This window comes from Chamaea fasciata, unplaced genomic scaffold, assembly GCF_029207755.1.
Source record: "Chamaea fasciata isolate MVZ Bird 193981 ecotype frontalis unplaced genomic scaffold, bChaFas1.0.hap1 SCAF_14, whole genome shotgun sequence".
NCBI lineage: Eukaryota > Metazoa > Chordata > Aves > Passeriformes > Sylviidae > Chamaea > Chamaea fasciata.
Window position 1 is genome coordinate 13,814,828 of NW_027094099.1, and position 26,464 is coordinate 13,841,291.

At 41.6% G+C, this 26,464-nt stretch overlaps 1 protein-coding gene across 6 annotated transcripts in view; it reads right to left on the reverse strand.

Moving 5' to 3' along the window:
- The window catches only part of AKAP13 (A-kinase anchoring protein 13), a 95,132-nt gene that overhangs the window by 35,085 nt on the left and 33,583 nt on the right, over positions 1–26,464 (reverse strand). For 4 of the 6 annotated variants that reach the window (XM_066196716.1, XM_066196714.1, XM_066196717.1 and 1 more), the window contains 7 exons: positions 26,111–26,192; positions 22,250–22,386; positions 15,302–15,648; positions 12,136–12,189; positions 8,823–8,885; positions 6,311–6,488; positions 5,615–5,723 (listed from right to left, as the gene is read on the reverse strand). In XM_066196716.1, coding sequence (XP_066052813.1) covers positions 5,615–5,723; positions 6,311–6,488; positions 8,823–8,885; positions 12,136–12,189; positions 15,302–15,648; positions 22,250–22,386; positions 26,111–26,192 — 970 coding nt within the window. The remainder of the gene's footprint in view (positions 1–5,614; positions 5,724–6,310; positions 6,489–8,822; positions 8,886–12,135; positions 12,190–15,301; positions 15,649–22,249; positions 22,387–26,110; positions 26,193–26,464) is intronic. The other 2 variants (XM_066196718.1, XM_066196719.1) reach the window with 1 other exon arrangement.

Genomic DNA, 26,464 nt, shown 5'->3' on the forward strand with positions numbered 1-26,464 from the left:
TATTTCACAAACCTTTTTGTTTCTTTGCAGTTAAGATCAGAAATGTGAACAAACACTGAACCAAGAGCTGCAGTAATTTGATATTTGTGACTGTTTTTCACTTGAGAAAATACACTGCAGGAGAACTACAATTATGAATCATTTATCTTTTACTTCAATAGTTGTTTCATCTTAAAAATGGGGGATTCTTGGTGCCTGCAGGCAAAATGGATCCAGTGAAGAATTAAGGTCTGTTTATGATTTCGTATTTTAGATTATAATATAACATCACATGATCTACACTGCTGCAAGCTGTAAACCCCAGAAGATAAGTATAGAAAAAGACACATCTTCTCACCTTCTGGCTTGTTTCTGAAGTAGAATAGGGGAAGGAAAGCTTATTTTCATAATGACTTTGTTCCATGTCATGACCAGGAACAAAACTGAAATCTGACTTCAGAACCCACCAAAAATAAGTTTTTGTTTCAAAAGGCAGAACTGCTACATATGTCCAATGAACCTGGGCTAGCAGCTGGAATTTGCTGTGTTTATCTGAACACCTTTTAAGCATCACACACAGAAATTAATTCATATGGTAGCTGGACTTTAATTCATCAAGATCTATTATGCAGAAAGCAGTGACTGGACTAGGATGTTGAAACCAGCTTGCAATGCCTTAAATGCTGTTAGTAATTAAACTTTCATGGGTCAAGAAATCCAAAGGCTTCATAATAACTGTCCAGCCATCTGAAATCCATGTATTAAATATATCACCAAACAAACATCAACTAATTTTCCATTTTCTAAAGAAAAAACAGCCATGGAGCGGTTGAGGAGTGGTAACTGAAATGCACGTGCAATGTCGGTGTTCACACATCCATCCTCTTATGAGAAATGAACCATAAAGATGTGAAAAAAACAAACTGGTCAGGGATTACTCCATGAAAAATGCCCATTGCCAAAGCAGTCTCAGAAAGAGCTGTGGCTAAATCAACCTTTATAAAGTCTCCACAGTATCCTCAAACATGTAAAGAAAACAATATCATTGTTTGAGACAATATCTGACATCTTAAATGATCATCTCTAACAGGAGCACTGTTGAGGGAGAGAAGATAAATACTGGCTACTGTAAATGTCCTCTAAAATGGACATACCCTAACATGAATATCAGGTATTGGATGCTCAAAACCAAAAATAAATACTAATAAAAGAACCCAAATGCTTAAAAGAAGAAAACTCACCAAACAAACATACAAACACCAAAAAGTTTACCAGAAGATATTTTTCACTGTGGGGCATCATATGAATGTACAGCTGTGTCCGTGCAGTTCACTTTGTGGGGACCATGAACTGTGAGTTTTGTTAAAAGCAGAAGAAAAGAACAGAACAATGAGGAAGGAGCTTAAATATGGAAGTGGGTAATGTCACACCTGGGCACAGGACTTTCCTGAAGGAAGGGACAAACCCACAGTGAATTCCAGGAATGGAAAGGAGGTGAATTTAGATATGTGTAATGTGGATGGTGTGGAGACTGTTTTAAATTCAGGAAGCAACCGAAATCTATTGGACTGGAAAGCAATTTCCCCCATCCCAGTAAGGACACAAGGAATGTGTCTGGTTTATTTCAACAGTCTAATAAAGCATGCTTAAGAAATAGGAAGCACTTTGAATAATCTTTGGTAAGCCCATTTAAAAAAACAACAGGAGTCTAAATGACTTTAATTCAATCTTCTGCCTTAGTCGGGCTTCTTTCAGCAATGGAGTTTGCAAGAGAAAAAAAAGCTGCCAGAGAATTCTCACCTGTTTCCCACAGAACTATTTTGATAACAAAATGAGGACCTAGATATGAACACCTGGAGGATTTAAGGTCTTTGACTGCAATTTGTGCATTTTTCTTAGTGGGGGAACTGTGAAGTTGCCGTGAAGATTTTCAGAATTTAATAATCAGGGCTTCTGTCCACTTCTCTTACACTGAGCAATGCACTCGCTATCACCTATGGAGGGCAAGGATGTACCTCTTCTGCTAAATCCATGCCCTGCAACAAGTTCAATGCAAGTATTTTGATTTTAGTAAAAGGGCATAGATTATTTGGCTGCTCAGAGTGGCAGGTGATGATAGCTGCCACATGGACACAGACTAAAATTAACCAGATAAGACATGATGGTGCTGACGTAGAAGATTCTTTGGATAATAATCCTTTTAATTCTGCTGTTAGTTAGTGTTCAGATACAGGACTAAGATAATGCTGTTAGACATCGTGCAATGGAAAGGGTAGTTCAGTGTTTGCAAGGTGAAATTCCAGTGTCTGAAGCAGAAAACCAGATCTCCCTGTGTTTCCACCCATTATGGCTGCAATGCACAGAAAATGATTACTTACTATCCAACTCCTCCTCCTCCTCATCACTGGAAGAAGAGCCAATAGAAAAGAGAGTTTTAGACTTAGGAATGAGTGGAGAGATGCTGAAGGAGAAGGAGATTCGTCTCGATGGTCGAGTCCGGCCCTGGGCTGAGAAGTGGGTTAACAGCAGACATTAGAGCATGCTTGAAAATGCATTTAATAATAAAAAGGAGAGGAAAGCAGCCAAAGCAAACTAAAGGCAAAGCAAAGGAAATGTCTGCAAAGCAGCTGGCTCCAGAAAGGCACAAGAAACAAAGAATTGAGAATGTGCAAATTCCAGAGGGTGCAGGTTTCAGAGGATGCAGGTCTCACTGCACGCACAGCTCAAGGCTCGAGTCTTTCCCTGGTTTTGCTGACATTTTTTTACTAGGACCTCTTAGTGAAGAATTATAGGCAGTTATCTTTCCAAACAGAATACCAACAACAAAATGGATCTCTGAACAAAGGGCATCAGCTTCACTGAAAGAACTGTCACAGACTCAAACTAGAACAACTCAAGATACCTGTTTGAAGGTGCTTTCTGCAGTTGAATGATACAGCAAAGCTACCAAATATTAGGAAGGACAATTTATCTTAAGTGCTGACTTTATCTACCTGGAGAGGTTCTTGCCACTTCTATCTCTAAAAAAATCAGCAGTGTTGATAATGTTATGCCCTTCAAAATTTCCAGCTTTAAAAAGGAGACACTAAAACTTCTTCCAAAATAAAACAGAAAAAACAAGCACTGCTTCTGCCTTCACCTAAAATTTATGAGTCCTTGTTTTAAAGAAGGTGCCTAAACATGAGAAAAGCCCCACTAGACCCTCTTCTGCCTTTGCCTGGAAGATGCCTACCAAACATGGTGCCAAACTCAGCAATCAGTCTGCGGCATCAAATACCCCACCATTTATTTTTAAGAGCAGCCCTCGCATAGCAGCAGGTTTCCAACAATTGCTTGTAAGCACATGGTCTCTGAAAAGAGAATTAGGAGCCAGCTAGCCATTCTTCACTGAAACTGGATTCCCAAAGGCCCTTTTTCCCAAACCTTCTCTTCATACAGGGACAGGTGGAAACTTCTGAGCTGTGATTGCTGGACACCCATTGCCCACATGGTACAGCCCTGTGTCTTCAGGAAAGGTGCCTGGGACAGGGCTGAGGAAACCCTGCCTCTGGGACAGGTCTGACCTAAGGGTCCTACTTAAAAACCTCCATTAAACATCTTCAGCGCAGGTATTCAGGTACTGTTGAGTCATTCCATGGATACATCAATTCACTTGCAGAACAGGGAAAACAGGCTAAAGACTTGATCAGTATTAAACTTTCAAGAGAAAGACAAAGCAATTATTTCTCTCTTTGAATAAAACATGTCCTTTCAGCCACATACAATGAGGATTTTTTGCATGGCTGGTATCATACATCAAAACTGAATTCAGAATACAAAAACACCGTCCAAGGAATAGCCAATGCTATGCAAGCAATGCAAAACAAACTCCCCTGTACACTTCCTCCAGCCATTAGTCACAAATGCCAATAGCCTACAGGCAATTTGACTAAAATGTGCACAGTTTTCCAAGTAAGCAGAACAACCCTTGCGGGACCCACTGAAAGGCATTTAAATGGAAGAATTCTTAGGAAGAGCCATGCATTAGTTTTGTTTAGACTGCCTTTGGAAGGAGTTGTTCTAGTGTTCCAGACCTGAAGAACACAATCAGGCATCATGACTTTTTCTTCTGTAGTCTACTGTCTATTTAGACTAAAAGTCAAGATGAACAATAACACTTTACTGTAAATTGAACCACCTTCACCAGCACAGTTCAACTTCCATTTCAGTTCTTTTATTTATAGCAATTCCTGGCTTTATAACAGTGCTCCACACTGGAAATTTGCTATTCCAAGGCTAAAAGCATTCTTCCAAGCACTCCAGCCAACAGCTCTTGTGACCTCTCTCTATAAAAGGCAGAATGATTAACATTGTGAATGGCCACAGCAGCTCTTGGAACATCTGACATATCAGATGGAGTGTGGGCTAGGAACTTGGTCTTGGAAATTGCTCCTCCTTCAGCACATATGACAATAAACAGCAAAAATAAAAAAATTCCCTCCATATGCTTATTAATCTGGATTAGTTTTTAAAGTTCTTGAGCACAGCATGTTGCTTTCTTCCCATTCAAACACACTTGAAGGAACCAGAGGGTCATTTTTTTTCTTTAAACACCTACCACAAAGTTATGCAAGTGGAATAAAGAACTGAATTTGTCCTAGAATTCACTTCCATATAATTCTGCCCCATTTTGGTTACTGCTGCTGAGGGACACATCCATTAGGACACGTTCTTATTAACGGTGGAATTATCACAGTGAAGAATTTAAAAACATCTCCTACAAAGCACAATCCCTGTGAGCTTCTTCCAGTAAGCCCCCTCCATGAATGAAACACTTTTCTTAAAGCACCTTGTTGTGCTTTGCAAGGCAGAATCATGTTAATAGAGAGCAAAGATCAGACACCATCACTAAGTGACAAGACAAGAGCTGAAACGTCAATAGGGTTTCTGGCTGGCAATGAAAAAAATGAAAACGTGTAATACATCCTAAGCACATCCAGCTGCAGACTTCTGAATGACTTTTTCAGCTGAAAGAATCAACTCAGCCAAGTTGCAAAATTAAGTGCTTGTTATCACTTCAATTACGCTAAACTGGAAAATTTTATAGAATCATCTTTTATTATTTTCTTCAGGAATGAGATTCAATAAGCTACACCCAACTGCTCCAAAATATTTAGCTCAAAATTAATAGCAACAAACTTCCTCAAGAAGATCAGGACATGGATTCTAAGTTTCCATGTACCAGCTGTAAAAAAAACTGAGATGCAGGGAAATAAGATCTCAAGTGGAATTTACTGGACATCAAAGGAAGTAACTCTGAAAGGATGCAGAATTAGATCCATTTTTTTTTTTTTTTTTTAGTTAACAAACTCAATAAATCATAGTTTTCATACCAGTAGTCTAATTTAGAGAGAAAAAAGCAACCCTTACAAAGGAAACCCAATAGGAAGAAAACAGCAGGGATACACTGGGAAGAACAAAACTAAACTGAAGGAGTTCTGCCTTTCCACCCCCAGTTCCATGCAGCAGTGAAACATGTACTTCCTGTAATAAAGTAAGCAGGAGCAGGCAGTAGCACATTTTGCTTTGGGAAGGTAGCAAGATCTACTCAATTATGCAGATGACAGAGTGGATAAGGGAAAACTGGATTACTCACTGTCGAGCACTGGTTTGCTAATTGACATCAGAGACATGGATTTGGTCAGTGGAGATGAAACAGCAGACGAACAGAAGTTAAATCCTTGTGGCTGCGATGTCTGATGCACCTGCAGAACAGAACCACACTGCGTATGTCAAGAATGACAGAACCATCCCATCTCAAATCCCAGTTCAGTGCTCATGTTTACTGCAGCTGTCACTTTGAAACAGTGAAACAGTGCACAGGTGAAATGCAACATTTTGTTTTGTCTTTTAAGTGTCAGACAACTAATTATGCAACACAGGGAAAATATATGCTTGATTTTCTTGCAAGACATTACAAAACAGATATTGTTAAAACTCTTATTGTTAAAATTTCCATTGATGGCCATGGAAATTGCTGTTGTGACTCCAACTCTGCAGCAGAACTATACTGTGGTTCAACTTGGTAAAAAAAATCTGATGCCTAGCAGTGTGCTCCCCAAAAATGCCATTCCTCTAAGCAAGAGAAGACACAAGAGTTGTGTTGCCACAAAGAAAGAAGCAGAAAATTTAAAACAGCTGGAGATACCTCCATGTTGAAGATGGAAAATTTTTAATATATGTAGATGTACACATAAGGTGGAAGCCTTTGTGAGACTGTCACTTGGGAAAATGACTTCCAAAATTTGATGTAGCATTTCCCAGACATCCAGTAGTAGTTGGACAGCTTTACCTGGTGGTTATAGTCTCCGATTTCTCCTTGCTCAAGCTCCTCAGAGAGCAGGACCAGGGACTGATTGCTGGCAAGTGGACTCCTCCTGAGGTCTTTGGAGCTCAGAGAAGAAGCCTCCAGGTTTGTAGAGGGCTTCTTGTTCTCACCAGAGTCTCCAGCAAGGCCTTCTAGGCTGTAACTAAAGAGAAAGCACAGAGGTCAGATGCTGCCAAACTCTTAGGGACCCGTGTCTTTTGGCACAGAGCACCTGCAAACATAAAGCACGCAGCAGGCACTGAAGTGTGCAGGCAGATGCAGATGTTACTCCTCAGCATGCTCTTTTTTCTTCAGAGCAAATGGCAACATCTTTGTACTTCTGATGAGACATAAAGATTTGTTCATTGCTTGAACAACCATTGAAACTCCTGGTCAATCACCTTTCCTACTGTTTTTTTTTCTCTGAGTGGTGCACAGGAAAATCCAGAAACATCCCTTCTAAAGATTTTGGCATTTCCACATATTCTCTTTGCTAGCTTTCTATTAGGCTCTCCCTTGGAATAAAGCCACCCAAATCAAACTACCCTGCATAGCACAGTGCTGCCTGTCCTGGACCAACACCCCTCCCAGCAGTCACATCAGCTGCTGTAACACTCACCACTGCAGCCACATCCTCTGAATCTATTTTAAATCTTGACACTGTACAGTTTTGGCAATGGTAACGTAATTTATTCTGCCAAAGTTGGTTTCTTTTTTACATGCTGTGGCTTTGTTTTTAAATTCAATAAATGTTGTCTCCATCCCAACCAATTTTACTTTATCATCTACTGAGGGAGCTAGGTGTTGCCCAGCAGAGAGAGCTGGGCAATAACTCAAAGCTAAATAAAATACTAAATTTTTGCCTGTAGAACTATCAGAAATAAAACATTTGGCCAAACTCTGTAGAGAGAGGAGCTGATAGACAAGTGACCTCTACAGAAAAATACCAATACACACCCCTCTCACCCAGACAAAACACACCCTCTCTCACATGGGACTATTTAATCTGATAAATCTTGCCCTAATATTCTGCTTCTGACCCTCCTGCTCCTTGTGCCCAAGCATCAACAAACCTGCTGAAATGTGGGTTCACTGGGTGAAGTTTTACTGAGACCCCTCCCAGGACACAAGCACAGATCCATGGCTAATGTTTGATTTGATACTCACTAAGTCCCAGCCCAAGCCTGGATTTATATTCCAACCTGAGGTTAATTGACATCTTAGTGCTGAACAAGCTGACAGGCAAACACATGAAAAAGAAAACATACTACAGGCTGTACAGATGATTTAAACAATCAGAGGAACTTTAAATTCAGGTAGACTTGCATAGCAGTGATTAAAGTTCTGCAGTCCCTTAGAAGCATTAAAAAGCTCATAAATATGCACCTGGAAAGCAAAAACTGCAATAAACCTCGAATAAGAAGATTTAGTAGATTTAAAAAACCTTTTTTCATGGTAATTAATGAGAAAAAAGACTGGTTGAAGCATTTATAATTTAATCTCCTTTAGGAAGATTGTGACTCATCAATGTGCTCCAACAGCAGGCATTTAAAAGTTTATTCTAAAACACCTGTAGGTAGGAATCAGTCCCATTTCTACTGATTATTTAGGACAGAAGAGTATCTTTTTTTTACATTCCAAGGTGGCAAAAACGATGCTACACAGTAGAGAAAATAAATCACATACTTGTGACAAAACTAGCTGCAAATATTAGCCCATAAAATAGATATCACTGACACTGGTCTGTAATTTGCTGATTGGCATATATACATCAAACATAATTAAACTGTACCAGGAAGGGCAGGTTTACTTCTCAATATCTACTCTTCAGAAGAACAGTTTTAATAGCTCTACCCACAACCAGCAAAAACTGCCAGAGAAAAGCTATAAAGCCATAAAATCTGGAGGACTGGCTTCCAAACAATATTGGGTAAAGATGTGACCTTCAAACATCAATCTCGGCGCTGGGACTTTCTACAGAAGACGCAAATTTGAAGAGCCTGGAAAATTTTCATCTGTGTTGATCAAACTGTTTTTTTCAGAGGTTTTACATGATTAGTCTCTCTGAAGAAAAGCCTAGGTTTTCAGTTTACAAAGAGCAAGTCTGTGTGAACTTAAATCCTTTAGGAGACAGATCTGGTACAGAGCCATGCTGAATCATATTTAATCTTGGTTTGATTCTTTGGCCGTCACAATTATCATTCTGATCACTGCTGTGGAAAAAAAAGCACGGCCTGAAGTCACCGCAGAGCAGAGCAGCTCAACCCAACAATGCAGCTTCTTTAATGCTAGAAGCCAGTGGAAAGCAGCCACCACCTCCACCTGCAGCCCTGTTCTGAGGATCCACTCCCAAGAGTAATTGCTGAAAAAAGCAGACCAAGCAAACAAACACGTGCACGCTTCAGCCAGAGCAGCAGTGGAGGAGGCAACGCACGAGAAGCTGACGACAGGGTGTTCGCAGTGCCCCTGTGCTGCTGCACATTTATTCATACCATACCTTCTACAAGTAAAGTCAGGACCCATGGCAATGTACTGTACGCCTGAGGGACACCAGCTCAAACTAGGAACAGCAAAAGAGGCAAAGAAAGGAAAAGGGCAGTGATTATCGGGTTGTCATGGAACACGGGGGATGTTAAAAGACTCTCACTCTCACATATTGCAAAAAAAAAACCAAAACAACAACAAACTCAGAAATAATGCAGTAGCACATGTCTGGTTGCACAAACACACCACAGTGCTCCAAAGGCCTGAGGTTACCACTGCACAAGGAGCAGGACAGCCCATGCTTCCCCCAAACCAACCCCATCAGTGAGTATACAATGTACTGGAAAAGGCACTCCTTGTGGGGAGAGAGGTTTTGGAGAAAAACAAGGCTAAAACATACCAAAGCCAATTTTAAAGTAATTACACACAGCCATTGTGTTAGTAATGATTAGTATTTTCCTGGTAACGCTCATCCTCAAATCAGAAAAAGAATTCCTTACAGGTATTTCACAGTGTAAGTACCCACCACAGAAATATTAATAACCTCAGGCTATGATTGGAAAAAATAAGGAGAAAGACACATTCTTAAATGATGCAGAGCCAGTCAGTGAAAGAGGCTGGAAGGAAAAAACAGGCTAATCTTACTATTAACTTGAGATTAAATCAAGAGTGCTTCTAACTAAAAAACCTTTCAGTTCTCATTCCCCAAAAGAGTCCCAAAGCTGCATCATGAAAGACATAAGAAATGCAAATACAGAATGCAAATATTTTGGTTATTATTTTAGACTGCTTTTGTTATTTTTTCTCTGTTAGCTCATGGCCCAATTGCAGGTTTTGCAGAAACAGAGAAATCCATCTTCTTATCAGCTATGACATTTAAATGATCCCTAAATCCTGAAAAAGCTGTTCAGGAAGCATACATTGTGTGAAGGGAATTTTGCATAAGCACAAGTCCTGCTCCCAGGTTCTGGTCTGAGATCCATGCAAGGAGGGGACATGGCCAGAGCACACTTTGCTCCATGACAGGAGTCCATGAAAAGGGCAGAACAAATTTAAGCCCTCCTGGACAAGAAATTTTGAGTGCCAGAGGCCTCTGAGGGCACAGACGAAGATTTAAACCCACTGAATGCATCATGTCATGCCAAGTCCTCATATTGTTTCCACACACAGTGCAACACTGGAAACATTCTGGAAGGATTTGACAATTGGAAACATCCTGGAAGAGTGTTCAATAATTGCTGCCTGTTTTATAAAGGATGTTAACTGGGTGAGGATACACCAAAAGCTTTGCACCCAAAAGCCCCCAGGTGTGCTTCACCAGGAGCTCTCAGCACAGTACTATAAACATTCTTCATGAAAATATTCCTTCCCATAACATGCCAGTATTTCCAAGTACTTCATCATCCTCACCCAATTCAACCACAATGGCAGATGTTTAAGTATTAGTGGGGGGTGGCAGGGACTAAATACGTGTGTGAAGTCATAGAGGAACCAAGTCCAGGCCATGGGAAATCCATCCCCATCACACACAGCCTGCACTCTCAGGCCTGGGTCACTCAGACCTGCGCAGGGGCAATAGAGAAAGCATTCCAAGGAAGGTGTCACACATGATTCCCCACGCCATCTGCTTGTGGCCACGAGAGCACTGAGCTTGGTGGACCCTTTGGGATATGCTTCTGTCACCTTGCTTTCCAAAGCTACTCATTTTTGTGTGGTCCCTTTCCAATGGAAGGAAAGAAGATTCTCCTCGTTAAAGAAATCATAAAATGTTTACACTAGACTTTAAAGGATGCCTCTATTCCTGACCACTGCCATGTTATGGTGATGATCCCAAATGCTAAAACTGCAGGGGAGGGAAGTAGAAAAGTAGAGGGAGGGAAGAAGAGGAGCCCTACATATGTAGGAGGGAGCCCGGAAGTGTTAAGATCTTGGAGAAGGAAGGAAGGAAGGGGATCTGTTGGCAAAGGCTGTGGAAAGCACTCCTGCAGAATCACAGTCCTGCAGGGACTGCATCACCCACAGCCTGTTGGCGACACCATAAAATCCTAAAAGGATCAATGCAGAGCATGCAAAATTCCTTTACAGAAGACAGTTTGGGGAGGAGGATGAGCTTTTATCTACATCAGCCTTGAGGGAGAGCATAACCTGCTGGAATCAGTTTCAGGCTCCTGCTCCACAAGTGGGGTTAAAGAGGATGATTCCAAAATGGTTTAGAGACCAGAAAAAGTGACAAAGGATTATCGCACATTTCAGATATGACCAGGTATTCTAGACATTTTCTTTATTCTACATATAAGCTCAGTGTTTCAGGGTATTTTGACTCTAAATACTAACAGAGTTCCTACAGAGGAGCCTTAAGAGACTACTGATTAAAAAAAAGTTCATTTGCATGAGCTGAGAAGACAAGCACTGCACTGCTTCCTGCAATGATGCAAATGAAGTGGCTTCTTAGAAGTAAAAAAGCATGTTCTTTCTTGTGCCTTTTTTAAAAAATTCTTTTTTAAGAGTATTATTTTGAACTGTACAGTACTGCTAGGGTTCATTGATGCTGATGCATGGAGAGGCACGGTGATTTTTTTGGTCATAACATCATGGTAATGTTCTTTTCACATTCCTCTGCACTTTCAGAACCACTGAACAGCAGAAGTTCAACTTTTTTATTTAGCCTAAGATGTGTAAGTGTGGACAGTCCACATCTGCTGTGTCAAAAATTAAGCATCTTCTTTTATATACTAATAGCCAATGCAAAGGTTACATGAGTTGAACTGTGTATTTGTGGGATGGATGAGAAACTTAAAGTTTGTTATGGAAAGGAAAAACACATGAAGTAAAGAGAAAAACACACCTTATTTTCTATTTTTTAGGAGGATGGTTATAAAAACCATCTAAAGAGCAAAATTAAAGCCATTTAATCCAACCAGCTGCAGATCTGCAGAGTATTCTCCAACTCTGAGATGGTGTCTGACCCATCCCCTCCAAGTCTTGCCAGGAGTCTCTGATGTGCTTTAAATCCAAACCACACACATGTTCCCAGGTAAACCACTGTTTTCACCAACTCCAAATCTTATATATGGCAAGGGCCAACAAAATAGTAACTGCGATTTCTCTTCATTATTAACGTAATGTCCTGGTGAAAGCAGCTCGAGCATGTGCTCTGGGGGGCACAAAACCTGCCCTGGGTCAAACTGGAGAGAGGAAGCAGCCAGGTGGGATGCACAGCTCTAAGGCCAACACTTCCAGAGCTACTACAGGTTTACTAACATGAGAGAATGGAGTTAGTAGACATTCAAACACAAAACAGTTAGTCACATTAGTTGGCTTTGTACCTTCTCCTATGAATGGGAGGCTTCTTTATACCATCCCCCAGAATTCGCATTGAACTGAAAATGAATCATGGAGAATGGTCAGCAGCTTGAATAAAAAAAAAAAAAAATAACAAATGGCAGCTAAAGGATTAATATCCCCAACACACAGAGGGAATGGACATACAGGGAAAACACAAAATGAAATATGAAATGAAGCAATGAGTCTCTGTGTTTCTCCTCTCTTCTACAAATAAATCTGGGGTTTGGTTGGTTTTATTTTGTTCAGAAAGAAGGCTGCACAGGTATTGACCAATTGGCAACTCTGCTGCTGCCAAAGCCAGGTCACTTTAAAGTTTAGGTAAGGCCAAACTCTTTGACAGAAGCTGTTAGCAAAAGTGATTAACACCAGCTCCAGTTTTGCAGTGCTTAATCCATCAGTGAAACATGAGGGTGTTTCTTTGCCCAGCCTGGACTTTTAACATGCACTGCAGCACTGCTGAAAGACAGGCATTTCAAATCCACTAAGAATGTCAGGAATTAACTGAAGGATGAACATCCTTTTGTGCAGCCTTGTTGGTTTTCTTTGTATTTTTAATAGTAAAATGTACACACAAGGATTATCTGTGAAGTGCATTTGAGGAAAGACAGGAAGTGAAGGGGAACTGAGCATCTTTTCACATTTCATTTAAGGTTATTATTCTTTTTCCCTGATCTTTTCTGTGAACAAAATTTTATGCTCATCCCTCTTACAAACAGAAAACATGTAACAGTGGAAAAGACAAATTTTACAAAAGGCTGATTTTTTTTTTTCTGTAGGCTTTTTGGGTCCTGTATCAGCACCTCTTGATTTAGCTTTGCCATCAAGGTTAGGACAATTTTTGGTGTGGATGGGGGTTGCAAGTCGTTGCTGGGGCAGGAAGCACCACTCAGAGCTCAGGTGATGGTGCTTTCTGTCACCCCATTCCTCTTCCTGGCTGCACAGCCCAGTCCTGATCCTTGGGCTGGTTTTGGTGGAAATTACACTTTATTTGGTTATTTTTCTCCTCATTTAGTGAGTGCAATCTGCTCACCTACAGAGCAGAGAAGTGCCAGAGGTGCCCAGAGGATGGGAGGGAGCACAAAGGGTGGTGGGAGCAGCACAGATCCAGCTCATCAGCAGGGCAAACCTCAGCCAAGGCTTGTGCTCAGTGTTAGTCCACTTCGAAGGTTTGCAAAAGTCAAGTTGCAACAGGGACTTTTCCCTTTCAACTGGAAAAGCATCTACTGCACGTGAAATAAATGAATAAGCAAACACTCCAAATTTAACTGATTTGAGTGAAAAGTCACTTGTTTGCACTTCACTTCCTCAGTATTTGTTGTTTCTCACTAAGCAACCAGAGTCTCAACATCACAACAGCCACATATGAAAAGAACAAAGAAAACAACAAAACGACACAGCAAATAATCCAAATTCCTTTCTAAAAGAAGCATAAAACCGAACATGAATCTAATCAGCACCACAGACCCACCCAGCTTTTCTTTTTTAATTATCCTACATGACAGCTATCCTTATGTAGCTGCAGCTGTATGTGAGAACACACGAGAAGAATTACTGTTCCTTTAACTCAGATTTTCTTACATTTACAATGAATGCATTTTCCCATATCAGAAACATCCTCCAAAGTGCGATGCAGGAGAATTTAACCCCATCTGTTCAGTGCTAGCAGTGAAAACAGCTATGCAGTTTATTACCCTCAGAAATCCTTATGCATCAGCCCCTACACTTAAAAATAAGTCTCCCAAATGAGTTTATGAGCTTATGGACTCATTCTGTCATAAACCTGCAGGTATGCTGACTCTTTTGTTGCTTTTAAAAATTAATGGGCATTATTTAACTTATTTAAATATTACCTGGGGACCAGGAATGAAGTCCAAAAAAGGTGACAGTGTTAAACAACAAGAAGAACAAGAACAACAACAATAACAATAAAAATCTTTCACTGTATGTTACTTAGAGGATCCTGAACGGTTTTCAACATCAACTTTAAAACCTGAAGGGTCTATGATACTCCTTTAGTGACACCCACAGCTGCTGTGTGTATAGGATGCATATGTTCCTGATGGGAGGCTGCTGCCTCTCCCTGGATCATCCAAAAGGGTCAGTAACCATTTTCAGGAACCTGTCTGGAGAGGCCAGTTTTAACTTATTGCCATGCCGCCCCACATGCAATGGCTCTGTTTCTGTTAACAGCAGAATGTCTGCCATGAGGACACAACAGGCAGCCAGAGAGTGGCACTGCCCTGTACACCTGGGCCTGCAGCCTCTGTGAGCTGTAGGGAGGATATGGCATTCTGACCCTGCTAAAGCAGCTGGCCCATTCCTGCTCTGAGGCCATTAAAGCACATTGAAAACACTGGCCAAACCTCCACTGGGCTCAGAATACACAGGGTTTGGCCCCAAGCATCACACAGCCCAAATACTAAACTATGCAGGGCATGGCAGGGAACCTCACACCAATTACTATTCCTTTATTTCATCTTCTTCCCCACTGAAATGGGGGACTGGGCAACTTTTCCTCCCACAGTCACTTGGCACCAGCATGGACACACTCACATAGCTCGTACATCTCTCCCTCTTGTACCTTCTGGAAGAACAGATGGGAAAACTTCCCTTTTGAATCCTCCTGAACAACACCAGGGACATCAGTGATGAGTTAGGTGGAACTCACTGTCCATGAGAGACTGAGGTGGAACCAATGGTGTGAAACAGGGAGGACTCATCTCACCATTATGAAGAGCTTCCACAGAATTTTTTTAAACCCTGGTGTCTGTGTTAACTCTTAATACAACCAGAGAAATAATAGTGATGTTTATTCTGTGGTCAGTGAGATTTAACATTCCAGTAATTCCTTTGTACATAAAGGGGTGGTGACAGTTCTAATGGAAGACCTGTCCCGAGGTAATTCCACTTACTCTGGGAAGCTCAAGCACACTATAGGAATTAAGTACTTTAATCCTGAAAGTCAGTTTAAGAAAAACCAAACAAACATACATTAGGAGATTGTCTTAACCTCTTCAAATGAAAAAGAAATACTCAAAAGTGAACTGCTCGCTTCTGATAACTCTTCAGTTTTATCATGCCGGGTTTAAATCTCAGATAAATATGCATGAGTGGGTGCAGAGTAAACCAAAGCAGCTCTTCACTCACCTCCTCTGGTTGATTTCTGCCTCGTTGGTGGCATTCTTGCCCGGCCCCCAGCTGTGCCGGCGGAACGGAGACAGCGGCCGCATGGAGCTACGCAGGACGGAGGAAGGAGTGGGCACATCTGTGATGCTGTCCAGCTCCTCTTCCTTCTCCCCTCCCTCTGAGGACACCATGTTGGTGCAGCTGCCACCCAGGCTGTGCCTGTCCTTGGGCTGGGAGAAGCTCCCTGCGGGTGGGAAGGGGAGGGAGGTGTCGCTGCCCAGGGATGAGTTCCTCTCCAGGGACACGGTGTCATCCGCAGAGGAGCTGGAGCTGGTGACATCGCACGCAGACTGCTCCTCTTCAGGCTGCTGGGGGTAAGAAAAACTCAAAATAAATTAAAGTGGAATCACAGACTGGTTTGGGTTGGAAGGGACCTCTAGAGATAAGCTAGTCCAACACCCTTGCCGTGGGCAGGAACATTGTTCACCAGATCAGGTTGTTCAAAGACCCATCCAGGCTGGCCCTGAACACTTCCAGTGAAGTAAATACATTTAACATTTTAAATAAATGCAAATATTTTATATTTCACACGAGCTAAGAGATTTCTTAGTCGATGGCATAAGGCAAATTAACCATCATAGAACTGAGACTTTTTGCTCTGGTTTCAAAAGAGGTTGAAGTGTTCTGCAGCATGATCTCTTCTACCCCAAAAGTCCCTGGCTGCCATTAGCCAGGCTCCCAGCTCAGATCCTCTGCTTGCCTTCCTCTCCCCAATTCTATATTTCATCCCGCACAGCAAATCCTGTTCCTCTCACCATTTCTGGCTAAACCTGTTATCAATCAAGGTGCCATAAAACTGCCAAAGGTTTACTGAGAGCAAGTAATGGGGAAGGGGGTCATCACAGCTCCTGATGACAAACTCCAGCCTCTCCTGTGGGACTGGGATGGGCTTGCAGAGCTCAAGGGCAATGCACTGCTGCACTGCATCATGCAACACGAAAGAGAGAATTACTCAGTAGCAGAAAACAGACAGAAAAAAAGAAAAGTTTAATTCCCCATCCCCAACTACTTTCCATTAAGCAGAAAGTTAATACCAGGGTTTGCAGCATTTTTCAAATCCAACTGTCATCAAAGAAGATTGCTCTACAGGATCAGCCACACTGTATTAAATAGAGATTTTGAGTCATACTGTAATTTTGGGGTTTAGTTTGCTCCAAGAGCAGTATGTAGATGCCAAACTGGTTCTCTCTGGCCAAAGGCCACATGCTGACCATACAGCCCCAGCAGAGCCTGTGCTATTCCGTGTTCCCTGTGGCCACCATAAAAAACACAAGCATCTCTCTGACATCACCTTCAGTCTGAAATGGTGTTTGCCCCGAGGGACTGACATGGGAAGTTTCAATTTATCCTCCTGCAGAGCCCTGTGCTGTTATCATTTAAAATAATAACAAGCAGAGTGCTCTGTCAGGCCCATACACAACAGAGCATTCAGCAAAAGGTGGTTAATTGTCCTCACACAGGGCTCGGGGGGCTGGGCAGGAGCTGAGTGCTCCAAGGGCTGCAGGCTGTCAGCAAGCATTTGGCAGAAGACAACTGGATACAAAATCCTGTTCTTGGAAGGGAAAGATGGGCATCAGACCACATGGAGGGAAGAATAAGCAGAAGCAGTATTAAACAGTCCAGAGACTTTGTTTTTCTGTGCTTTATTTGAGGAACACACACTGCAAGCTATAAGCTATTTATTTAACTGAACAAATAGAAATGGAGATACTAAAAAAAATCTTCTAATTGAGTATTTCACTATTCAGAGAGAAGCCCTATTTCAAGCTTAGCTATTTTTTATTCTTAGTTCAGTTTAACAGGTATGCAATAATGCTCCTGAGAAGGTTTAAGTAAATGCTGTCACACTTGCCTCCCCTCTCACATCCATCAAAGGGAAACAGAGGGAAAAAAAAACCCAACAAAAAACAGCATCCACAGCACAACACTGAAGTACAAGAACCTTTTAAACACAAAGCATTAAAAAACCACACTAAAAATACATCCCTCCACAAACATTCACTTCATGTTAAGGTATGTCAAATATTAATAGCGGATTTCAGAAAACTATGTTCTGTAAACTAGTAAACTACCGGGTTTGATACATTTGAATAGGAAGCTGAGGTTTAAAGAAAACTGAAATGGAAGCCCTGTGAAGTTTTTGATGACGTTCAGCGGTATTCAAGATAATCTGATATTTGTGTGACTCATGATGAGAGCTTACTGAATTGCTTAAATACAGACAAATCAACTAGTCAGTATACGGATAACACTCCTACAGCGGAGGAAACAGTCTGCCACTTTTCTAAGACAGAAAAATACTGTCAGACATTAGATCATACTGGATGGGGCCATGGAGCAACCTGGTCTAGTGGAAGGTGCCCCTGCCCATGGCAGGGGGCTGGAACAAGATGAGCTTTGAAGTCCCTTCCAACCCAAACCATTCTGTGATTCTGGGACTGGGACAGCAGAGCAGGAGAGGAGAGGACTGACTTCACCCCATCAGCTGGGTGAAGTATGGGACAATTTGGACACTTTCAATCTGCATGCAAATCTAGAAACAATAGTGCAGAACACCAAATTAAATAGGGAGGAATTAGAGTAAAAAGAGGAATTTTTATTTCCCACATGAGAATACTGCTGCAGTTTGAAAGGCACAACAAAACCCACTTCCCTAACAAGGAAGATTCAGGGCTTTTATCGCAAAATGCAGTTCAAGGAGATGTTTGAAAAAAGGGAAATACACTTGGTCCTTTTTAACTTTTACCTTGAGCATTCAACTGACGACAGAACACAATAAACAATTCCCTTGAACTTGTGGCTCATGCTCATTCTTCTAAAAATATTCTGCCGTCATTTCAATGATTTTTTTTCTTTTGAAACAAAGGAAAACAGTTAATATGAAAGGCGACTCTGTCTGAAAAATGCCAAGTGTGGCTGACACATCTAAAACATCTATATTGTAGTCACCACTGCAAAAAATCAGCCATCTGGCCAGTATGTATGCATAGCTCTTTAATCCTATTTGAGTAAGAAAACAGCATGTTTGAAGAACAGAATGTGTTCATTTCTTACAGGAAAAAAGAAATATTAAAGAAATACTAATTTTCTTCAAGTTAGGCTTGCTGGATTGCACCTCAATGAATTCAGGACTACATGTGACCATAAACCTCGTGGCCAAAAAGAGTCTTTACAGACGTTTGCTAATAGGCATTTTCTTTGCCCTCAATACTTGCTGAGAAGCTTCTAAGAAAAAAATAAGTAAAGGTGTAGAAGTGAGTATTCTGAGAAAGGACACATGTACTTCTCCATGAATAGGGATATCCATAATCTAGGGATAACAGAAATCACTGGGATGGCGGGGGTATAAGATAACGTCTTCAACTAAATCCCTCCACTGTAGGAGGTCTTGATATGAGTAATTAAAATGTTCTTTCAGTCATTTCCATTATGACAACATGCAAAGTGTGAGACACAAACTTTCTTTGTCTCCTGATCTTCAAACACATTAAAGGTGTTAGAGTATTTTAAAAAAGAAGATGAAAAAAAATAAAACTTGGAATCTTGAAGTTTTTTAGGAATGTCATTCCACTAAAGGACTCAACACCTTTAGTTGGCTTGATATATAAACCAGAAGAGTAATTTTTGATTTGGATTTGCCTATGGCTCCAGGTTCCTTAAAATTAACCCCAACAGTGGCTTTTTATTAATTATTTATCATAACTTTTATGATTTGGAGTGGAGGTGAAAGCCTTTCCCTTAAAATTTTTATTCCTTTGGGGTTTGTTTTTTTTTTTTTTGCATAGCTCCTGGGCTTTTTTCTGTTTGCTTTTTTTTTAGGAGATACAACAACTCTGAAAAAATAAATGCAAAGCATCTACGTAGTTATTTTCTTTGAGCAAACCAAAACAAATGCAGAAAATAAACAATATTCAAGACTCTGAGTTGCAACCCCTTCCTTTGGCAACGATCTGTGGGTTCCTGACTCCCTTTATCTGAATCATTTCCCAAGAGGCACATTAAGAAGCTTCCCAGTAACGCTGGACTTCAGTGGCTGGTTCAAAGTTAAGATGAGCAAAGCGTATGGGCTCCACCCCAGGATGTTGCCAGATGATTGTGAGAAATGACCTTATGCAGCATTAATCATTCAAGAAGGAGGATGCTGCAAAGCTTACCCAGATGGCTGTCTGGGACAGAGAGGGAAAAGCGGGATGACGAGGACATGGGAATGAAGTGCTGACGCAAAAAAAAAAAAAAAAAAAAAAGAAAAGAAATTAAAACATTTTGCTGAAGCCATAGACTTGGAAGCAACTTCTGCATCTCAGTGACAGCCTGCAAGGTCTGGAAAAAAGGGCAGGGTTTAGTGCTCACATTTCCTGAACCTGACAGCTCATGTTCCACAGCTCAGCACACAAACTTCAGAAAGAGAAAGAAAAGAAACAAGCACAGGAGAAGTGAAGGAGATGGGAGAGGAGCACACTCAAACACCAGGGACAGGGTAAGGCACCTGTAGATTTTGTGACTTCACAGACCCCAATTCTTCATGGTCTGGGGACAGAACAGGGCTTTCTATCCATGAATTTCAAGTGATGTCTAATGAAGCAGCCCAAAGCCCCTGGACAGAGAGGAACTTGCTCTTCCTACATTTATTTTAATGCATTAAGCAGTTAGCAGAGAAGAAGTTACTTCTACAGTAAAAAAAACCAACAAAAACAAACAAACAAACCCCCCCCCCCAAAAAAAAAAAACTAAAACCAAAAAACAACTCTAGTAGACAAAAGTTCAACTCTTGCTCCACCGAAAGGGGAAACAAGGACCTAACTAGTAATAACAATAATCACCATGACACTGAAAGGTTTGAGATCCTCTTTTTGTTCATAAACATATTCTGTCTCTTCCCAATTTGATACAGAAACGGTCCTATTTCATAGGTTTATAAATAAACTACAGCCAAGACAGTCACCTTACAATATTTTTCGGGCAGAAGATTACAGCCACCGCTTTTTTTGGCGGTCATTAAAAATATCTATAATTTGCATTTCTACCACCTGGATTCAGTACTGTAAAACCAAAAAAGATTTAATTAGGGAACAAGCTCACAACACTAAATTAGTTTTTCTGGTCCTTTAGAAATAACTTTAATTGTAGAAAAAATACTCAGATAAATCCTGAGAAAGGAGACAAGGAAACAAATTGGTCAGGAAAACAAAGACAAAGCAACTGAGGCTGAGATTAGCTTTGAATAACTTCCTAAACTCAACTCAGGAACCTTTTGAAACCATTTGAAGGCAAAGTCTGCAACCCACTGCATAATGAGAACAATGCAGAGGCTACTAAATTAAGAAATTATCTTTCTACAAAGAAAAAAAAGTTCCTGCCTCTGCTCTCTCTCCACTGGCAACTGAAGATCTGCTTTCCCCACCACCTCCTCCCTTGGCTATGGCATCCCTGCCATACCTATTCTGGTTACATTTGAATCTTTCTTTCTTTCTCCTACTTGAAGAAGGAAACTTTGCACATAAGAAAGGGGAAAAGCTAAAATTTTGTCTAATATAAAATTTGCTGTGTTCCCACTGCACTCTTGCCCCACACTTTCCCCCACAAGCATTAAACCAGACTGAAATGGCTGCTGGCTGTTGCAATCCCTGTCACTCTACACAGGGGAACTGAAGACAGCCTGCTCTGCCAAACAGCCTTGTACTCCGACAATCCAGGGCCCCAGATCCTCTTGACAGCAGGATGGGAAAGGGTGAGGCTGGTGATCTCTGTGCCCTACCACGTGCATTAAGGATGACTTTACTGTTCATTTATAGCACATGAGATCACTGAGCCTCGGCTGTGGTGTTTCCCATCCTGCTGGAAAATATTCACCACCATCTCATTTTATTGCAGCAAACACAATTCTGTTTCATTCAATACATTTCTCGGAAAGCCAGTGTGAAAGCTACTCTGAGAGTTAAGTTTTTCAGAATAGGAGCTGTGCCTGCTCAAACCTGTGAGCTGCAGCTGAAGCAAGGAGTGGGATTTCATGGAGACCACAGTGATGGCTGCCCTAAAGAAGGGTCACGTCCCTTTTGATTCTACATCACTCAATTCTTTCTGGATGCTTTTGCATCTTCTGCTTATGCCAAGAAGAACACAAATTACAGCAAGATGATTCTTCAAGAGCAAAAGCCTAATGACCCCCTGAATAAATTCAGGATGCTCTGACGTAAATGCAAAAGACTGATGCCAAAGGGAGGCATCTTCTGCTCAGGAGGCCAGCTCTGTCTCTCAGGTCTCTCCCACTCCTCCTCAGCAACACAAAGGGCACAGGGATGACTAAAGTTAGCAATGACTTCTGTTGTTGATTTCGAGCAAACTTGAAAACACTTTCATTCTACTTGCACGCAAACAGGCATTAGAGGTATGTCACCTAGGCAACAAAACTATTCCCTGGAATTGGCCTGAAGTATTTAGAATGAGTGTTTCCTTCCTTTGACACTGAATTTACAGAAAAACACTGGCTCCTCTGAGAATTACAGCATATAAATCTGAAGGTGTCAGCACAGAGGTCACGGTTTGCTGGAGAAAAGCTCTTTCTACAAGAGTTGAGGATGGATTTCATATCATCTGTGCAATCCCTAATGACCTTGCAAGAAAATCCACCTTTTCAACTGTTCCTCTGGTGCCTGATTTACTTTTGGACAGACAAAATTACTTCCATTTTTTTTAACCATTGGGGGCTGCACAGATTTTGGAATTCTGCTGCAAGTAAATACATCCCTCATGTTGCTGCATCCGAGGAGGAGACCGGATCCTTGCCATCTATTTGGTTCCAGGATAATCACTTCCAGGTTTCCAACTCACCAGTGAAACCAAGATAATCTGTGTGGGCTGTAGGGGTTTACCAGGGGCTTTTTTAACCATATCCCAACCAGGCTTTTTTACCTTCCCAAAGACCAGGTCTTCCATCCCATCACCAGGCAAGGGGAAGAGGTCAGACTCACTCCCAGACTCTCTTTTCAGACCACTCTGTGACGAGGCACAGACGCTGCTCAGCCCATCCTCCAAGAAGTTCTCACATTCTGCAGGAGCAAAGCACAAAGAGTCACAACCTGAGGATTTCTGCAGCATCCACACATGAGATTCGCATTCTCTCAGTGAATTCCAGGATTTAAAACACAGAGCTTTACAAATAAAGCTTTATAAGTTTGTTCGCTTCCCAAAACTGTCTGTGAATTCTCAAGTGATTAATTCCAGAGTTTAAAAACTCCTTTATAAGTGCATCATTGAAGTACATGGTGCAAACTGAAGTTCTGCATGAAACAGTTGTAAACACTTGTAGCTTGAGGTGCTGATAAATATACAACATATGAGATATCCCATACAGAGCATAATGGGGCGTTTCCTATTGATTGCAACAACTGCCAAATTAGATTCATATTCAATAAATATAAAAATATAGCTTGTCAATATTTGCCTTCTTTCTCAAAGAATCAATTCTCTCTAAATGCCAAGGTGCTTTTAGTGCATATTTGGACAACTATTTAATTGCTTCTTTTACAGTCCTTACTGAAAAAGCACTAGTGTGAATTCCATGACAAGTTTTACTTTTTCAAGATTCAAAAATTAAGTGATCTTTTAAAAAAACTCTCAGCTTTCATAACTCCTGACACTGAAATATAAGCATGCTGCATCTCTGTTTTTCTCACACGCTTCCAGCTATTTGCACCAGGTTAATCAGGAGTACAGGACTAAACTGCAGCCCCTGCAAAAGCCCTCTTTCCAAAACCTTTAACAGACAAGTATTTGCCTAAGAAACGCCTGTATATATTTTATTTGTTCGCCTTTCAGGCAAAAAGTATTAACGACAACTTTGGCAAAAACCGAACACTCATATTTTCCATCTCAAAATTTACTAAGTATTAGTTTGTTGTTGGTTTGGGTTTTTTTTTAAAGAAAGGTGCTATTTTGCACCTCCTCTAACTAAACAGATCCAAAATGTGCTCAGCTGTCTGGAGAAGAGCCAGGGCAATAAAATATGAGTTCACTCTGAAATTATACCTCACTAACTCCATCCTTGGTGACATCAAGCTTAAACATCAGTGAAAGGACGACAGGTTTCGGTAGTTAAAGGTCACCTCTTTGCCTTCTCCATCGTTAATCTTTGCCTGACAGCAGCTATGGAACACCACAGTCACACCACAACTGATGGGAGTGACTCCACTTCTGGAGAAAACGGCATTAATGTGATAGTGGTGCTGCTGTCCCCATTTAGGGCAGGGAGAGTTGAAGCCAGTCGGAAACCCCATTACCCCATAGAGGAATTTCCACACTGTGGAGAATTGGAAAAGCACTTATTGGATGCTGCAGCTGCTCCTGTTCCCCTTTCAGTAAACCTGGAAAATGTGAACTGCTTTTCCATCACCGAGGGGGAGAAGGGAGGGGAGAGAAGAAGGGGGGGAAGGAAGGGAAAGAAGAGACGGAGCGGCTGTGAGGACGCGGGCCAGGTGCCGTGCATCCAGCTGGCAGCCAGCACAGCATGTCCACAGCCCAGACTGAAAAACAAAGGGGCTCCAGCCACGTTCCACTGGAAAATCAGTGGGGACAGCTCAGATGGGCTGAGGGATGGATACCTCACCCTGAGGATAAAGCACAAGAGGCAGCGAAGCCTCCTCTGCAGGAGCCTCCTAGGGGCAGAGAAGATGAAGCAGAGCGGAAGAAGGACGAGGAGCAGGGTTATGGGGACCCCTCCACACTCAGATCATTTGTGCTGAGAAACTCATTCCCAAGCCCTCTCTACCCTGCACTCTCCTTTATTTTTGGTTGGAGGTGCACATATTTTCTCCATTTTCTCCCTCCCCTTTTCTCAGTTCTCTGGGTTTGTTTTGAACTGCACAGACGCTGCACAAAGCCAGGCTCTGTGTCTCACACCCCTGGCAGCACTTCTGTGCAGAATATAAAGGCAAAAAAAAACACAGAGAAAAAAGCCTTAGGAAGAACATTTCCAAGCAATCTCTTCTGTACATTTTCCAAACTCTTGTGTCCTCCAAGCCAGGGCTGAGCCCATGAATTCCATGCTGATAACTATGCATCTGCTACACTCCTCTGCACACTTAATTTCAAAAGCATTGACAGAGAATGAGAAGCTCCAATTTCTAGAGTTACCTTCTAAGATCTGAGGTCTCTGTCCTTGCAAGTCATTTCAGCAGACGAAAAACGCCTAATTCCTTATCAAGTACTGTATTTTTAAGTTAGCCACATCGACAGCTCATGGTTTTATTGCTGTTAAGTGTTGCCAGATTTTTCTTGCCTTGTGTACACTGCCCAGCACCGCAGAGCAGCAGGAGGATGCCTGTGCAGTAACAGTATTATTTCTAGAAAGGCCAGAAGCTGCCTAACCTGAGATCCTTCTGCTGCTTCAGTCCATTTGGAGAGCACATTTACTTAAAAACCTACCTCTTTATGCATGTGTTACAGACATGTATTACTATAATTACCAATATAAATTTGTATATACAGCTACCTAATTACATAATTAATATTATATTTCTATAGCCTAATACTGCATTAGGTAATTAATAAGTGTGCAGCTGATAGCGATCCATAGAAATACGTGATTATAGATCTGGAAGTCAAATGAGTGCATGTAATTTTGCACACAAATTGCTTGCAGTAACTCTTGCCTGAAGCATAAAAATACTGTATCAAGAGGCACGGGATTCACAGATAAAATTAGTAAAGAAGAGACATGGCAATAACATAGGTTCTCCTGTAAAGACACTCTTAAAACAGCAATTCACTGTTCACAGCTCTTCTAAACAGAACTTTTTTTTTTTAAATAAAAAAAGCATTTACTTAACTTTGATGTGAGTTAGAACTTCTATTTAGGATAAACCCCTCAGGTCACTAACCCACACCATCCCTTCTTAGCCTAGAGTCTGAAAGACTGAGTTTAAATTTCACATTGACCCTCAGTCATTTTCTTTCAAGATTCTCCGGTAAATTAAAGGAGATTTGGGTGAGACCACTGCTCCTAAGGACAGCAGGGCAAGAAGCCTCCTCTCCATGATCAGCCTGAGTGAAGTCCCTATTCAGGGCCCTGATAAATTACTCTATTTGTTTCAAACACGCATAATCCAGTGAAAGGAAATGCTTTTTTTCTTATCTTGGACACCAACCCTTCTTTGAAACTTGCCCAGACTAGATTTTCTGTCCCAGTGGAAGAGCCAGAAAGCACCAGCCAGCACGCAGGGCTGGGATGGGAGCTTGGCACAGCCGGTGGGCAGGGTGTGGGAACGATGGCTCCGAACAGCCTTCCTTCTTCCTGAGCCTGGAATCATGGCAACTTTCAGAGGAGGGAGAAAAAACTAAAAATCTCAAGCCACTGATTTGGGTCTAAATACGGATCAAGCAGTTCAAATTTCTGGCTTTTCTTCTTTTATCCTATTATCCTTTTACCTAGAGACCATGTCTGTGTGCCCCTTGCAACATCTTTGAGGTTTATTTAGGAAAAAAAGGAGGGGGGGGGGGGGGAGAAATCAAAATACTGAAGCACTTGAAATGCAGAGTTATTTGAGATGGTGACACACCGCACAGCTCCCTGCTAGTCAAGTGCTGCAGCCATGTGCTAACAATGACTCACAGCACAGTCATTACACCGTTTCTTTAATTTATGTGTTTTCCCCATCCAGGCCAGGATGTCAAAAACAGGGAGAGAAGGAAAAGAAAAGGTGAGGAGGAGGAGGAGGAGGAGGAGGAGGAGGAGGAGGGGTGCTAGTGTGGAGCTGCTCTCAGCACAAAGCTCACCTGGAGAGTCCCGCGTGCGCTTGCGCTCCAGCAAGGAGGGGTCGGGACATGGCTCCAGCGGACACCAGCTCTCACGGTTTATCTGGAAAACACATCACAGCACATCAGAGAAAGACCACTCTCACCAGCACCCCTTTCAGTCTCTCCTCCAATATCCCTCTGCATCAACCAGCACGTAGAGTTACAGATTAATTTTTTCCCAATAATAAAAATGTCAAAAGTAACACATGATTTTTTTTTTTTTGCATCACTAAACAAACCATTAGAATAAGCCAAACCCCTTTATTTCTCCATGGAAAGTTTGATTTGATGGTGGATCCTGCTCAAGGAAGGAGTTCACAGGGAGGATGAGTC